Here is a 16,758-nt window from a genome sequence, read left to right on the forward strand (position 1 = left end):
TCCACTCTCCTCGTATGTTTATTTCCTCGCGCCAAAGTTTCTTGTCGCTTTACCAACGTCACGCCCTCCCGTCACTGATTGGTCCATTCCGCTGTCCGTTTGCTGTGGCTTGCTCTGCCCTGGAAATTTGATCCGCGGAACGGTCGCCAGACTCTATCGCTGGAACAGTGGTGAGTCTGGAGTTCCAGGCAAGCCGTCTTTAACATTGATTGTTAAACCGCAAAGCGTCATGAAAAAGATGTTAATCCTTTTTTATGAAAGCTTTCACAAAAAAACCTTGAAAAAAAAACATAGATTGCACACAAAAAAACCCAGGGCTGTCAAACTTATCGCATCAATGGGCGGTAGTTAACTTTTGAAATTAATTACGTTAAAATATTTGCCGCAATTAACGCACATGCCCTGCCCAAACAGATTAAAATGACCGCACAGTGTCATGTCCACTTGTTACTTGTTTTTTGTCTCCCTCTGTTGGCGCTTTGGTGTGACTGATTTTATGGGTTTAAGCACCATGATCATTGTGTAATTATTGACATCAACAATGGCGAGCTTCTAGTTTATTTTTTGATTGAAATTTTTACAAATTTTATTAAAACGAAAACATTGAGAGGGGTTTTAATATGAAATTTCTATAACTTGTACTAACATTTATCTTTTAAGAACTAAAAGTCTTTCTATCCATGGATCGCTTTAACAGAATGTTAATGTTAATGCCATCTCGTTGCTTTATTGTTATAATAAACAAATACAGTACTTATGTACAGTATGTTGAATGTATATATCCGTCGTGTGTCTTATCTTTCCATTCCAACAATAATTTACAGAAAAATATGGCATATTTTAGAGACGGTTTGAATTGCGATTAATTACGATTAATTAATTTTTAAGCTGTGATTAACTCGATTAAAAATTTTAGTTGTTTGACAGCCCTAAAAAAAAACAAAAAATGCTAGCAAAACATGAAATAATCCTGGAAATTCACAAAATATACAATGAAAAAAACTAAAGACTGAGACAACAATGAAAGAAAAGAAAACTCAAAAAAATTGAAAAACTGATCAACCGAAAACCTGAGAAAAAAATGAAGAATGGGGAAGATTTTTGTCAAATTTTGGCCATTAGCAAAGAATGCCATGTTTTTTTTTCTTTCCAAAGTTGCCCATAATTGTATGTTTTTGCTAAAAAAAGAATAATACGGTTACCTGGTTTGCCTTTATTACCTGATTGGCACCCGTGGCACAGTTGGTTGCTGGAGTTGTCCTTGGACCAAAGGGTCAGTGGTTCGATTCCCGGCTACGACTGGTTGTATTGGTGTGTGAATGTGTGCTAATGTAAGGCACTTTGGGCATGGTCACCATGCAGATAAACGTGCTTTATAAGTACTGTCCATTTACCATTTTTTTCTTTTACATATGAGTGAGGTGAACTGCGGACTAAATACATTTTGGAATTTGGCTTTTTAACTGTCTTTGTAAATGGAAATGAATGGGGTTTTAAAAAATATATATTATTGCCTTTACCGTTAACGTTAGGGGTGAAGTCCAAGTCAATTTTTGGAGTCTGTCACACTTGAAAAGTGCACGGGAAAAAATTACAGTAGATTTGTAAAGCGTCCCCACAATTATTGAAATGATATGACCTTTTCTTCTGGCAGTGCTCAACCTGACGCTGGTGGACCTGCCTGGCATGACCAAGGTGCCCGTGGGCGACCAGCCTGCTGATATTGAGACTCAGATTCGGGACATGCTGCTGCAGTTTGTCACCAAGGACAACTGCCTGATGCTTGCCGTTTCGCCAGCCAACTCAGATCTGGCCAACTCAGACGCTTTAAAGATTGCCAAAGAGGTCGACCCACAGGGTGAGTGCGTGCATACATGCACATCTGCTTTCATCTCTGTATTCGTCCATTCGTTTTTGTGGATCTACTGTATCTTAACGTATTTTGGGTGCATGCGTAGTTGGTTGGGTGACAGATACAGGCAGTTCCCTAGTTATGAAGAACCCGACTTACGTGATTTCGACTTTACGATGCCGCAGTCTCGTGTTCATGTTAGGATGCCCTCCTCCTCCAAGTGCGTCGCCGCCGTCCTGTACTTCCTTTCGGCCGGGAGAGCTACCGCTTCCTTGTTTTCACGCTGCTGCTTCTCTCCTGGCGCTGACTCCTCTCACGAGTCCTGATCTGGCTTTTTGAGTTTGGACGGCTGGCTCACATTGCGAGAGGCGACGCTGGCGACCTGAGTGGCCATGATACCACCCCCCTCTCGTCTCCCTACTCTTTCTACAGCGCCTTTTTCTCTCGGCAAGGCGACTTACTCTTGATTAAAGCCCCAATAGTCATTGAATATAATGGCATTTAACGCAGCGTACCTCACAGTATCTTATTTTTTTTCTTTATTTTATTAATATGACATAGAATACATGTTTTTGGATAGTTATTTTTGAGATTTAGTTTTTTTTAGGGATACTTAAAGGGTTAATTCCAATTTACATTGAAATTTGGGTTACGTCACTAGCGTAGGAATGGAATTCGTTTGTAACCTGGGGACGGCCTGTAGTCACAAACATTTTTGCAGGCAGGGAACACCCCATGAACAGTTAGCAGGCGAAATCTAATCACCTTAATGTCTGAGAGCCGGAAAAAGTTTCGAGAGTAGCTTAAAATACTGTATTTTGGTGACAAAATTGAAGTAATTCTAATACCTATGAATATTTTGTTTCAAGAAAAATTTGGTCAAAGTCATGATTGTGCTGAAAGTGGATTGTATGCAATAAAATTTAATGTCTTCTCTAAATAAAAATAAATAGACAAAGTTACCAAGAACAAAGTGAGACTCAAAAACCCTATCAGTATCAACAGAAATCCAGGCTTTCTTCAGGGCGTACTGTGTTCTGTCAGATTAGAATACAGTACTTCGTCAGAGTAGCGCTTTTCCACCTGATAAAAATTGCCCAAAGCGCTTTATAATACTTGGAGTATAATACTCGTGAAATATAGATGTAGTATTGCACTAACGCCGTTTGGCGTACAATGAACTGCATTTGATGAAGTTGCATAACTGCCATCTTTTTCAATTTTGTTGTCATTGTGCAACACTGTCGCAGTTGCATATTTTTACTTCTCAAAAACAGCCATTAAAAAAGGTTGTGTAGTTTTTTTCATGACTGTACACGCTTGTTTGTTGTACAACCGCATGCCCCCAAAAAATTAGTGATGCATGATAATGCATTTTTCAACCGATACCGATAACCAATAATTTCCTCCTCTTTCCAGCCGATAACCGATAATGTTAAGTCGATAATTCTATTAAAAGATAAGCTTATACTATATAAAATTTTAAATTACACAAGAGCAAATGTTACTGTGCAGAAATAGAATTTATGCCTACTTTTTCCACACCAAATGTGAACAAGTAGCAAATTCCAAAATCTAAACAATGTGTATTGATGAATTAATACTAATACTTACAAAGTACATGCTTAATTGCACCCAAATGCCATTAGGAGGTGTTGAGGCGCTGGCGCAAATTTGGAAAAAACATTGTCGACTCCGCACATCTGGAGGCTAAATCGAGTACAGCGTACATTATATGGGATTGCATTCTCGGTTTAATTTTTTAAAAATCTGTATTATCTGCGTGACGTCATAATTTCCATTATCGGCCGAGAATTATCGGTAACCGACATTATCGTGCATCTTTTAAAAAAAAATTCATTGGTTATGCCTACCTTATAGCTCTGAACTAATTCAAAGCTCAATTGATACGACATATATATCATTAATCTAACTAGCCTGCATAAGTAGTTGTTTTCTGGGTTTTTTATCATGATTCGTACTTAATACAAAGACAGTCATCGAATAGGTAAAAAAAAAAAATAAAAAAATAAAAAAAACTTTTTTAGTTTTTAGTTTAGTGTGGCACTGATACAATTTTTTGGCTCATAATACCGATTCCGACATTCAGCTGATGCCAGTACTGTAACCATACCACGTAGTTTAAAAAAAAAAAAAAGCATAATATTTTAATTATATTTTTAATACTAAATTATTTCATACTCACTTGACTGTGAAGTACTGTCTACCATCGCCATTGCGTGTTAGCAGAAGGATGACTGGAGGCCACATGTACGTATGATAACTGTCTTGTACTGTGCAGTAAAAAAAAATAATCCACCATGCACTGAAGCTGCAATAAGTCATCGCTGTGTTTAGGAATGAGGACAATTGGTGTGATAACCAAACTGGACCTTATGGACGAAGGGACAGACGCCAAGGACATCTTGGAGAATAAGCTGCTTCCACTTAGAAGAGGTAAGTAACAGACACACACATATTCTGACACAGATTTGTCAAGATTTGTTACCCACTGCTTCCCCCTTGTGGCGGTTAGGCAGCTCAGCACAAACCATCCTACATCTTTAGCAACTAGCAACTAGGTCTGGATGCATACCTGTCAACCCGAGGCCGTTGGCAGTCTTACAAATATTGACGTATGCCCTTACAAATTGGTGACTAATCTTACAATATCGTATATAGCGTGCAATATGAAACAAAAATAAGACTAAATTTTTTTTAAATAAATGAATTTATTGGTAATAATGTAACATATAACCTGGTGCAATCAAAGAACTATCAATATCTTCAGCTACATTATGATTACTAAAATTTAACTGTGACTTTTGTTATAATCAGGGGTGCACATATTTTTTTTGCCCAGGTTCACAGAGGAGGACCCGGAGATGTGACTTGGTCCTCATTGAGCTTGAGAGCCGACCCGCCTGATGCGATAAAATTATGACAAGCTTTAGTTAGAGCCAAATACCTTTAATTAATTATATTAACAATTAATGCCTGATTAACATCAACTGGCACAACAAAACTGCCATTATTTTTAAAGTGAAATGTAAAGAAATAAACATAAAAGCAGTACTAATTCAAAATAAAGGGCATTATGCGGCTCCCACATTAACTCCAAGCCTTTGTAAAAGTGGGATGTCCTCCTCCTCATAAGAGCTCATTGAACGTGCATGTTTAGCTTTGTGAAATGCGAGCAAAAACACGTTTGTCAGTGCGTGGCGCTGCTCTTCATTAACTTTATTCCGCCACTTGTCCATAGGGCGAGTGGGGTGCTGCCTGACATCGATAGTTTGCTTAATTGCCACATGCTCTGTTTTTTAGTGCTTTTCAAAGTTTGGATGGCTGAAATTCTTTGACCCTACATAAAATGCGCTGCTCTTATCAGCGACACTGGGATTCTCACGGCAAATTTTGTACCACATATCCGTGCGAGCTTCATTTGCTTCTAGCCATGGTACCTCCTGCAGCCACTTTTCAGCAAAAGTCCTTTTTTCGGTAGCTCCGGTGACGTCTCTCGTCTGTCTGTCCTTTGACGGGGGTGGGGGAACACGGAAATAATTACTCAGTGGGGCCTGCCTCAGACATTTTGAGAAGTGATTATCTCGTGTCCGCCGCAAATACAGTGGTCAGCCATCGGTACGCAAAAGCGTATGGAAGCTGTTGAGGGCCAGCACGTTTGTATACGTCCAGTACGCATGCGCACATGCGGACCACTTATGTGCACCCCTGGTTATAATTGTATGTAGCACTTTTGGCACTTTCTATCAGGTCTTTTGATGGCTGCACTTCATGGCCCTTCAGCTCGCAATTCAGTTTGACTTGAAGGTAGTTCGTTAGTGTATCTGTGTATGCAATTATAAATTGAAAAGGTCAGTTGATAAGATTAACTTACTGATGCAATCTTTGAGTCAGGGAACATTTCTTTTGCTAATTCTGAGAAGTGATCAGCAATAGTTGCGGGCAAATTGTGTTCGGCAACAAATTGTCAGAATAAAATCTCCGTTTTCGTCACTTTTCATTCTGCAGACTTCATCTTTTTGACCAGTGTTGTTAATCTTACTTTTAAAAAGTAATTAATTACAGTTACAAATTACTTCTCCCAAAAAGTTATTGAGTTAGTAACTCAGTTAGCTGAATGTAAGAGTAATTAGTTACTTGGGAAAGTAACTGGTGTTACCTTTCATGTCCCCCCCCATTAAAAAAACAAAAAACAAAACCCTTAACATTTAATGTTGTGAATCAACCGTTAAAGTTGTTAAAATTGCTCCTTTTTGCATTAGTTTCCTTCTGTCTACTTTCGAAATGTGAAACTTTTAAAACGATTTCATCATTTAAAGATAGATTCAAGTCAAGAATTTGCCGATTTAGGAGTATTTTAGATCAAAAGTTTCTTAGGTTAGCTAGGAAGGTTCACTACAACAGAGCCTTTCTGATAAGTCTACTGCTTTAAAATGGTGGCTGTTTACCAACGCTGCCGAGTCTATCATTTTGCATGTAGTTCTATATGCATGTGATATCTAGGTGTAGATTGTAGGGTGTCGGCTACAGTCAGGAAATATTGGAGCCACCTAGCCTAGCATCGCGTTTGCTACAGCGTCACAACGAACACTCTTCTCTCTCCGTGTCTCTGACTTTTCTCGCATCATTCAACCAGCGTAACGCATAGTAACGCACATTGTCATGTTGTCGAAACGGTGACAAAATCCGAAAGGAGAAAAAAAAAGTAATGCACGAAAAACAAACAGATTCTGAATGTATGGCGTACATACTGTATTTGAAAATCAGTGCTCACTTCTAAAAATTATGCCGAAACTGTACAACTTGACAGTATGTTGATGGTATGAATACATTTGAGTTATATATATATATACAGTGAGATGCTGAAGTATTTGCACTCGTTGTGATTTTGGATGTTCACCCACTTAGAAAAGAGGTAGAAGTCTGAAATTTCAATCATAGATGCATTTCCACTCATAGAGACATTGATTAATCATCTCATTGACATTGAGATGATTAAAAAAATGTATTTTAGTTGTTTTTTTTTTGCCAAAAAAGGAATTAAGCAACCAGTTAGTAGACAGATTATTCCAAGAGAAACAATTTGTTTATTTATGAAGTTATTACGATGTATTTGAGGGGTCACAGCAAAAATATGAGGAGAGAATTTTTTTTCATGAATTTTTTATGAATAGTGTTCAGCCACTGTGGCACAGAAAATGGGAATTTGATTGTCTCTATAAGATGAACAGTTTTAATGTGCCACATGGGGGTTTGAGCTACTCTCATTGTGGTTGTTTACATTGTATTGTTTATTTATTCATCTCATTAATAAAATGTACCATATTTTCCTCACCATTAGGCGCACCTAAAAGCCTTATACTTTCTCAATAGCCGACAGTACACCTTATAATCCGATGCTCCTTATACTATATGGATCAACAGTGTTTCCCACAGGATTTTAGGAGACTGTGGTGGGAGGGTCTCTGACCATAGGATTTTTTGAAACTGTGGTGGTGGGCTGCATCGGAGTCGGACAACCACACCATGTCGTGCCACGGCGAATTTTTTTTTTTTTTTTCCATTATTTTTTCCCTCCAAGAAGAACCATAACAAAGATATATTTGAAATCTTTCATTAGCTAAGCTAATGTTATAGCTCGCAGCTACGGTACATGTATGTAAAATGCGTTGCTGATTACAGCTACGTTACCCTATGTAATAATGCGACTTTTTTTCTCGTAGCAATAGTACGACTTACATCTCGTAGTGACTCAGGGTTGGCAACCCCAACTGTTGAAAGAGCCATTTTGACCCCCCCCCCCCTCCAAAAAAAAAAAAAAAAACTGATACAGTATGCCTGGAGCAGCAAAAAATTAAAAGCCTTGTACAAGCCTTATAATTATCAATACTAGCTATATTAGCCTACTATAAAAATGACTAAGTTGGCTAGAAATACATAATTAGCCTTCATGATTAAATGTTTATTTTCCCTGCAGTGGATCCTATAGCGCACCACGTGACTACTCTGTCGTACGATGACACCACAAGTTTTTCATTCCAATATTAATGAATTGAAAGAATGTTTGTATCATGTTTGTCCTCCTAGTAATCCTATTAAAACAAAAAATATATTTCCCTCACCCATCTTTTTCCATTAAAAAAAAAAGCTCAGAAGCGGCACTAAAGAGCCGCATGCGGCCCAAGAGCCGCGGGTTTCAGACCGCCGTCGTAGCCCTCCTTTTTCCTTTTTATGTGACCCTCATAAGTACTACATTACCACAACAATAACAGTCCTTCTGTCAACTGACCCATTTACAGGACTGGGGGAATTCTAATGGCCGTGTAAAGAGTTTTTCTTGATTCGGTGAGAAGGTGAATAGTTTTTTCCCCGTTGTTCGTGAACTAAATTTCCACACAAACGCACATCGAGGTACCATTAACTTAGCAAGGAGAGGTATGAGAGTCATTTTTCGAGTGTCCCAGAGCTCGCGAAATTGGGGGGGGGGGCATTTATCCAAGTTTCATCAGCCGCAAATGTCTGAAGTTGGCGCGTCGGTGTTGTGCCGAAAAATAGCCACTCCACGCGAAATGTCCCCCCGACGGGAGCGGCCACACGTCACTCGTACAGCCTTTTCTTACCAATCGATGGACACGGAAACGACGTTCTTGTACCGTGAATATGTATCATTTTACTCTGCTTGAACTAATAAATACTTTACTGTGACCAACGCTCTGAAAATAGAGCAAGGCTTTATTTTGGGCCCCGCCTCTCCGCACAAGTTCAATCAAAGTTTGCTTTCCGTCCAAGACGGCCGTCCACCGCTCACTTTCGCCGAAAAGTCCGATCCAAACTATTGTAATGCCCCGGATATGGGGAAGAAGGAGAGAAGTCTGTATTTGCTTACCCACTTGATTGTGGTAACAATAATAAAGAAAAACAATAACAAAATAGCAGCGGGCTGCTACGACATGCGACCGCTATCTCTCGCTATCTCGCTCGTTCTCCCATTCTTCCTACTCATTCCCCTCGCGTCTCTTAAATAAATAAATAAATAAAATAGTACTCTAAAATGCTGCTCTCGCTCGCGCGGGTAGTAGAGTGGAGTGGGCTACAGCTGTGTAATCGGCTGACTGACGCATCTGATTAGTATCTTTTTTTTTTTTTTCGGTGGGGGGGGCAAACGAGACTGTGGCGGGCCCAAACGAGACTGTGGCGGGCCGCCACAGTCTCGTTCATTGATGGGAAACACTGGATCAATATTGGTTAATAATATAAAAATTTTCTTTAGCGCAGCTCCATTGAGTAGATGCATAACAAGAGGTGGGTAGTAACACGTTACATGTACTGCGTTACATCTACTTGAGTAACATTTTGAGAAAAATGTACTTCTAAGAGTAGTTTTACTAAGCCATACTTTTTACTTTTACTTGAGTAGTTTTTTAAAGAAAAAAACGCTATTCTTACGCCGCTACTTTGGACTACACAAGAGATGTTACATTTTTCTTCTTTATTCTACATATTAGATTCATTTTTTTCCCCTAGCGATGCTATTGCCAAGAGTAGCGCTGCTAATTTAACCAATGAGACGTCGCAACAATAATCACAGTCCATTACACCAATCAGACGCAAGCTTGTCATTCTATGATCATTCAAGCCAGTTCAATCACGTGTCTTTAAAGCACCGTAACAAATTAAGTATTTTACATAGAGCACTGCCCTCAACATGAATCGAGAGCGCGGATTTAAAACTCTCTCTCAGTTTTCATTTGGCACCGATTGACCACGGTAAACCGGAGATATAATGCTTTTAATTTCATAAGAGTAACTAGAAGGAACTACAGTATTCACTATTCAAACTAGGAACTATTTTCTCCACTAGAGGGCAGTGCACTCATGCTCTTTGGACGAATATGGTTCATTACTGTTTTTTTTTTCTCTCTTTCATGATATATATTATTTATGGCTTAATGTGATTATGTAATGGGTTATTGTACAGTATCAGTATAACAACAGTTCATATAGATATGTTTATGCTGAGAGAAAAAAAAATGTTTAAAAAAATCAAACAAAAATAAGCAGTTACTCAAAATGTAACTCATTACTTCAGTATTCTTTTCACTGGATACTTTTTTACTTGTACTTGAGTACATTTTTTGGATGACTACTTTTACTCTTGAGTAATATTATTTTGAAGTAACGCTACTCTTACTTAAGTAAAATTTTTGGCTACTCTACCCAACTCTGCATAACGCAACCCAACCACAACTTCTACTACTCCTACTACTCCTACTACTTTTACAATAGGCCATTCATTGAAGGTGCACCTTACACGCCGATGCGCCTTTTAGTGCGGAAAATATGATACATCAAAACTAATTAAATATGAATAAAAACTGAAATACACTGTACTTATAGTTATGGCTCCTAAATAAGACTCTAAGTTTGTTGTTTTTTAAATAGCATTCAACTCATTGCCTTCTCTTGACAAGTGTACTGTAGACATCCAATTCCTTTATACTAGGAGGACTGGTTCATGCATTTGCCCATCCCAGTCAACATGAATTGGAGGTCTAGTGCCGTCAATGACAGCTAATGAAGTCAATGAGTGCCTTATAAAGGATAAACTTGTTCTGAGCTACCTCTCTCTCCTTAAAAACGTAAGGGGACAAAAGAAATCAGGGGGAAAAAAACGTAAATTAAATTTTAGCTAAAAAAAAAAAAAAAAAAACTGACATTTTATATCGCCCGAGTAGCAGCAATAAAAAGTAATTCGATTCGATGCATGGTAATAAAATAGCGGTTTTGCAGTATGCTGATGTTGCACTTTTCTTTTCCGTTTGCACTCTGGTTTGAACCCACACATTAAATATTTTCCAAAGCCTGTATTGTTTCGATGTCTACCCCTCCATCCCCCCACCCCTGTTCCCTGCCAACCCTCCCACTTCAATTGGGTTGGATGTCTACTGGTGATAATCTCATTTAAATTCACAGCAGATGGATGAAAAAAGCCACATAATTGAAAGCTATTATCGTCAACAGCCCCCAAAAAGTTAACTCTTTGCCTGTTGTATTAAGGGTACATTGGCGTGGTCAACCGGAGCCAAAAGGACATCGATGGGAAGAAAGACATCACTGCCGCCCTGGCTGCTGAGAGGAAGTTTTTCCTATCTCATCCCGCCTACAGGCACCTGGCTGAACGCATGGGTACAGCGTACCTGCAGAAAATCCTAAACCAGGTAGGTCAGGAAGCTGTTTCTTTGATTCATTTTCAAAGTGCCATCTAATCCCAATTCTTAAACTGTCCAGCAACTCACCAACCACATCAGGGACACGCTGCCAGCTCTGCGGGCTAAGCTACAAAGCCAGCTTCTCTCCATCGAGAAGGAGGTGGAGGAGTACAAGAACTTCAGGCCTGACGATCCGTCTCGCAAGACCAAAGCTCTGCTCCAGTGAGTCATTACTTCTCTGACCTTGGTCAGTCTGTCTAGAATAATATTTAAAGGGATCCTCTATTTTTAAAACAAGTAATTCTTAAAAGATAAATGTTAGTATGAGTTATAATAAATTGATATTAAAACCCCTCTTAATGTTTTTGTTTTAATAAAGTAAGTAAACTATTTTAAGTGATAGGTCGCCATTCTTGTTACGTCACAGTGGGTGACGTCACCGGTCCCGTTGCCGAAATTCCAGCGTGTCACTCGTTAGCTTTCCCAACATGTCGTCAGTTCTACCCTTCCTATTTGAACCAGATCTGAAAAGTGAAGAGCAGGACGGCACTGTCGGTCGTTCACAAGATGAGCTTCAGGGAAAAATGCGTGCAGCAAATACCTGATATGACAAAAGTTGGGCGAAACTGGTGATGCGAGAGTTTATGCTGTTTGGAACTCCGGTTGGGAGCGAGAGTGTATGCTGTTTGGAACTCCGGTTTTATTAGCAGATATTCAAGGTAAGCATATTGCGTTTTCAAACTTATCCCAATATAATTGTAGATTGTTAGCATCCAGAGCTGTCGTGTGCTTTACATACAGTACAGGCCAAAGAGCACACCTTGTGTAATCCATGTCTTGCACATTGTAACGTGTGGTAGCTAGGATACGCGTATAAAAGTACCAAAAAGGGGAGAAGCTTCCACTTATGCACATTTATTCACAAAAAATAATATTTCCACCTTGACCACTCTTCACTCGGGAGCTCAGCAGTACGAAAACACGCGTTCCCTGACGAACTCCAACATTGTTGTAAGGTCCACGTCAGAGTCACTGTCGTCACTGTAGCGTGCCATAGTGCTTTAATTATTTAGTATGATTTGGGGAAAACTCCCACGAAGAATAGTCAACATAAAAGATAGCAATAGTAATCCAAATCCGCGTTTTTTACTCACTTGAAGATCCAGGAATTAGACCAATTCCATGGCAATGTCGCAGCTGCGATCAGGCCGTCGATTCTACAAAATAGACTGATCCGAAAAGCCGCTGTGGGACCGCCGAATAAAAAAAAATGGACAGATCCAAAACCAATATTGCAGACACGGTGGGACCGTCGGATCCAGAAAATAAACGGATCCCTTACTTGATTGAGGATCCAGGAAAAATGTTCGGGCGCCAGTTGTAACACGTGGTGGGTAGCATACGTGCATACAGGGACCAAAAAGGAGGAGAAGCTTCCACTTATGCACATTTATTCACTAAAAATAATAATTCCACCTTGACCACTCACTTCACTCCCCTTGTTTCCATTTGACTGGAAATTGCATCCAAAAGCAGCACATCGTGGCATTTTACTTCGCGAGTTTAGGCAGCAATAAGCAATGGCATACCGCAAGCAACACGTCACTTCCGCTCATTAATATTCATGACATTAGCTACTGTTGCTAAGTAGGGACAAGCCACCATTTGTCCCTAATAGGAAATGAATGGAAATCGTGTACGAAGGAGATGTTTACAGAGCTAAACCTACCAACTCTTTCCGAAAATGATGTGCCTGGTGCCAAATTCACTGGCAAAGATGTGGAAGAACATAAAAATATTCAGTTAAAGAGATGGCTTGAGTGTCGAAGGCTGAAAAAGACGAAAAAAATGAGCCGATCTAAGCATAGCCTTAGCTTTTTTTATCGACGCGACTGACAATGACATTCTCCTGTTTCAACAAGCTATCTTCACCATCAGCCCTGTCTTTCTTATATATCCTCTGGTTGTCCGACGTCTCTGACCGTTCTTGGGGGTAATTTGGTTAGCTTTGTGTAGCGATCGCAAATGCTACTCAGTGACAGCCAACGAACACTTTTAATTTTTTCATTGATAACAAATCTTAATTCTATAAATTATTTACACTTCCCCCTTACTAAAGTTGTTATTTATATATATAACAGAAACGGTAACAGTGGCAGTCAGATATCATTGTAATTCTTTTCAGGTCATTCATTGTCAGACAGAAGCAGTACGGCACAATGTTACGCAAAAAAAATAAGTTAAAAATATAAAAATGGCTTACCTCTTTGTCCTCTGAAAGACCATGCCAACCCAACAAAATGTTTACTGCATATGAAATGTGAATGGATTCACCGAGCTGGTGTTAAAGTCCGCGCAAGTTGATTCGGTCTTCACATTTTTTCCTCCCAAGTTTTTGGTTTCCGGAAACATATGAAGAAAGCCTCCTTCATGTGTCGTAATGTCTAGAGTCGTTTCTACAAGTTCCAAAAAAGCAATGCGTGATCGGCATGTTCGTTTTTGAAAGATAACTGGCGAAAAGTAGCACAAATTCCGTTGTTTCTATGCGAGGGCGGGTCTATAATGTCCCACTTCGGCTTTACTTCCGCTTTACGATGCAACGTCATGGTCTAAAAATAGCATGCGTGCGGTACGCCATTGTTGAACACGCTACACATTTGGAAAGATCCCAATTACACTGCGAGCCCGCAAACCATGGTGCCAACTACTGGTCAAAATATGGACTAAATATTATAAAATATTACCATTGATTTAACATTTTATGTGTTTCTAACAACATATTTTAGTACAAGAGAGCAATTGTGGTTTATTAGAGCCTACATGTACTTAAGTTAGAGGAACACTTTAAGAATAGGAAATGCAATTTCTGGAGAAATTCTGTTGGGACGCTCGCTCTTCCATGGTTCACTCCACACTTAATTTTTGGCATCTACCTATTGCAGGGGTGGGCAAACCGGGCCTCGAGGGCCGCAGTGGGTCCTGGTCTTTGTTCCAACTGATTCAGCATAGACAGTTTTACCAATGAGGTTTCAGTGAAAACAAGAAGCACCTGACTGCAATCAACTGATTGCACTTGTAAGAAACCAGATTGGTGAAAAGTTGTCCTCATGATGAGTATGAACAAATACCTGCACCCACTGCGGCCCTTTGTGGAATAGTTTGCCCACCCCTGACCTATTGGTTTATAGTCATTTCCTCTTAATTTCTGAGAGGTCACTTCCTGTTGATTTTGGGGCTTTAACAGGTTACTTCCTGTATATTTTGGATCACTTCCTGTTCATTTTGAGATATTCCTGGGTCGCCTCTTATAAATTTGGGTAACTTCCTGTTAAATTTGGGTCACTTTGGGACTTTGATTTTGGGACATTTACATGTCAATTCCTGTTGATTATGCAGCAATCTCGGGTCACATCTGGTGATTTTGGGTCACTTCCTATTGATTTTGGGTCATTCTCGGGTCACCTTCTGGTGATATTGGGTAACTTCCTATTGATCTTGGCGTGTTCCTTGGTCTTCTGATTTGACTTCATAATTATATTGATGGGTTACATCTGTCATACACTGCACCACGCCTTCAAGTAGGGGGGCTGCCCACATCAAAAGGAGTTATTCTCAAACACACGCACGCAGCGATCTAATGCCGGATTTTGGTTGAAAAAGTACGAAAGCTGTAGCGCATGCATACAGGAAGGATTGCCTCATGAGTGATTTCATCGAGGATTCAAGGTAATTAGTATATTTTTCATACCATGAATGCATTTTGAAACGTTGTGAAAAAAAAAAATCAATGGGAGAAATTAGCCGCTATGGCATTGGTGTCATAGTTCACAATATTTATGTAAAATAATTGCTTCTAACCAAGAATTGAGACTGTTTTACGTCCATATCTATAAAGAATTCAGGGATTTAAGCATTTATTCACAAGAATTTTCAACGGAAAAAGCTCTTTGTGGTGATAAGGCGGTGCTACTGTGGCTTAATGACTAGCGGCACATTCAACATATTTACGTAAAATAAATGCTAACTGCCCGGTTCTTTGCCCTTTTAACAAAGAATCGAGACTGTTTTACGTCCATATCTATAAAGAATTCAGGGATTTCAGCATTTATTCACAAGAATTTTCAACAGAAACAACTCTTTGTGGTGATAAGGCTTGCAGCACATTTGACATATTTTTGTAAAATAAATGCTAACTGCCCGTTTTTTTTGCATTTAACCATTAATCGAGACTGTTTTACATCCATATCTCTAAAGAATGCAGGTATTTAGGCATTTATTCACAAGAATTTTCAACGTAAAAAGCTCTTTTTCTGTGTTTCCACTTGGTTAGCTTTGACGGAGATAGGCCTCCTATAAATTGGTCCCGCGCCCCGTCAATATCATTATGAAGTCTATGTCCTCTGTTTATTTTGGGTCAATTCCTATTAATTTGGGGTTCACTTCCTATTGATTTTGTGTCTCTTCCTGTTCATTTTGGGGTATTTCCGAGTCACTTCCTGTTGTTTTTTTTTTGTCGATTCCTATTGATTTTGTGACAATTTGAGGATGTTTGTAAAAAAATAATGATAAATAACTTTATGTGGGTGCTGTATGTGCCATTGGATATGAATGGCGGCATTAGAAATATATGGGAAAGTTTTTTGCCAAATTTTGGAGAAACCATGCATTTTTCTTAAAAACTGGCTGATAACTTTTGTGCACCTTGATTTTGTGATTTTTTTTTTGACGTGTGAACAAAAACGTAGGACAAGTCTCATTTGAATCGAGCTTTTTACTGCCCTACTTACCAGTAAACAGAGAGTGACATCAGATTTAGCCCAGATTAATGAAACATTCTAGTCCCTGGCCCATATTTCTATACCATCGGGAAAAATATCTGATGCTATTTTCCTGACAAGACCGGAATGTGCACATACAGGATGGTGCAGCAATTCTCAGTGGACTTTGAGAAATGCATCGAGGGTTCTGGGGACCAGATCGACACAGCCGAATTGTCTGGCGGCGCCAAGATCAATCGCATATTCCACGAGCGCTTCCCTTTTGAGCTCGTCAAGGTATCTCTAAATCCTTTTTATTCACGCCAATTGTAGAATGAAATGAAACCGCGATGACGCAACGTATCCTCCCCCTCAGATGGAGTTTGACGAAAAGGAGCTCCGCAAGGAGATCAGCTACGCCATCAAGAACATCCACGGCATCAGGCACGTTCGTCCTTCCGCTCACCTCTACGTTATGAGCACCTCACTCACCATCTCCATTAGCTCAGTCACCTCTGTTACGTCAATGACACGAACTTAAATGAGTTTTCAACTTGTAGACGTCCAATCCATTTGAAGTGGAAGGTTGGCAGCGAAAGAACATTCATTGCCAACCTCCTACTTCAAATGGATTGGATGTCTACTAGTGATCAGCTCATTGAAACACACACGAATGGACGTCCATCATCATTATTATGATGGCTTGCGTAGCTTGCGGCCATCTTGGGTACAGTATGTCATTAATATTCCCGGATAACGATGTCATTTTAGTGTCGTATCGGTACAACACTGGTTACAACAAATACTCAAAATATCAGATTAATAACGGAAATTTGAAAATTTTGAGTTTTGGTTAATTCAAATCTTAAATTAGCACAACTTTTAGGAAGTTTAATTTTTACAGTGTATTAGCAATGCG

General features: G+C 39.4%; 1 protein-coding gene across 13 annotated transcripts in view; it reads left to right on the top strand.

The window, feature by feature from the left end:
- Positions 1-16,758, top strand: part of dnm1a (dynamin 1a) — a 97,672-nt gene that overhangs the window by 10,476 nt on the left and 70,438 nt on the right. For all 13 annotated transcript variants that reach the window (XR_009061041.1, XM_057818188.1, XM_057818199.1 and 10 more), the window contains exons 4-9: positions 1,655-1,858; positions 4,211-4,309; positions 10,931-11,091; positions 11,162-11,304; positions 16,001-16,136; positions 16,216-16,283. Coding sequence is in view for 12 of the 13 variants with exons in the window: in XM_057818188.1 (XP_057674171.1) it covers positions 1,655-1,858; positions 4,211-4,309; positions 10,931-11,091; positions 11,162-11,304; positions 16,001-16,136; positions 16,216-16,283 (811 nt within the window). In the remaining variant the exon portion in view is untranslated. The remainder of the gene's footprint in view (positions 1-1,654; positions 1,859-4,210; positions 4,310-10,930; positions 11,092-11,161; positions 11,305-16,000; positions 16,137-16,215; positions 16,284-16,758) is intronic.

Source organism: Corythoichthys intestinalis, chromosome 17 (assembly GCF_030265065.1).
Source record: "Corythoichthys intestinalis isolate RoL2023-P3 chromosome 17, ASM3026506v1, whole genome shotgun sequence".
In the NCBI taxonomy this organism is placed as follows: Eukaryota; Metazoa; Chordata; class Actinopteri; order Syngnathiformes; family Syngnathidae; genus Corythoichthys; species Corythoichthys intestinalis.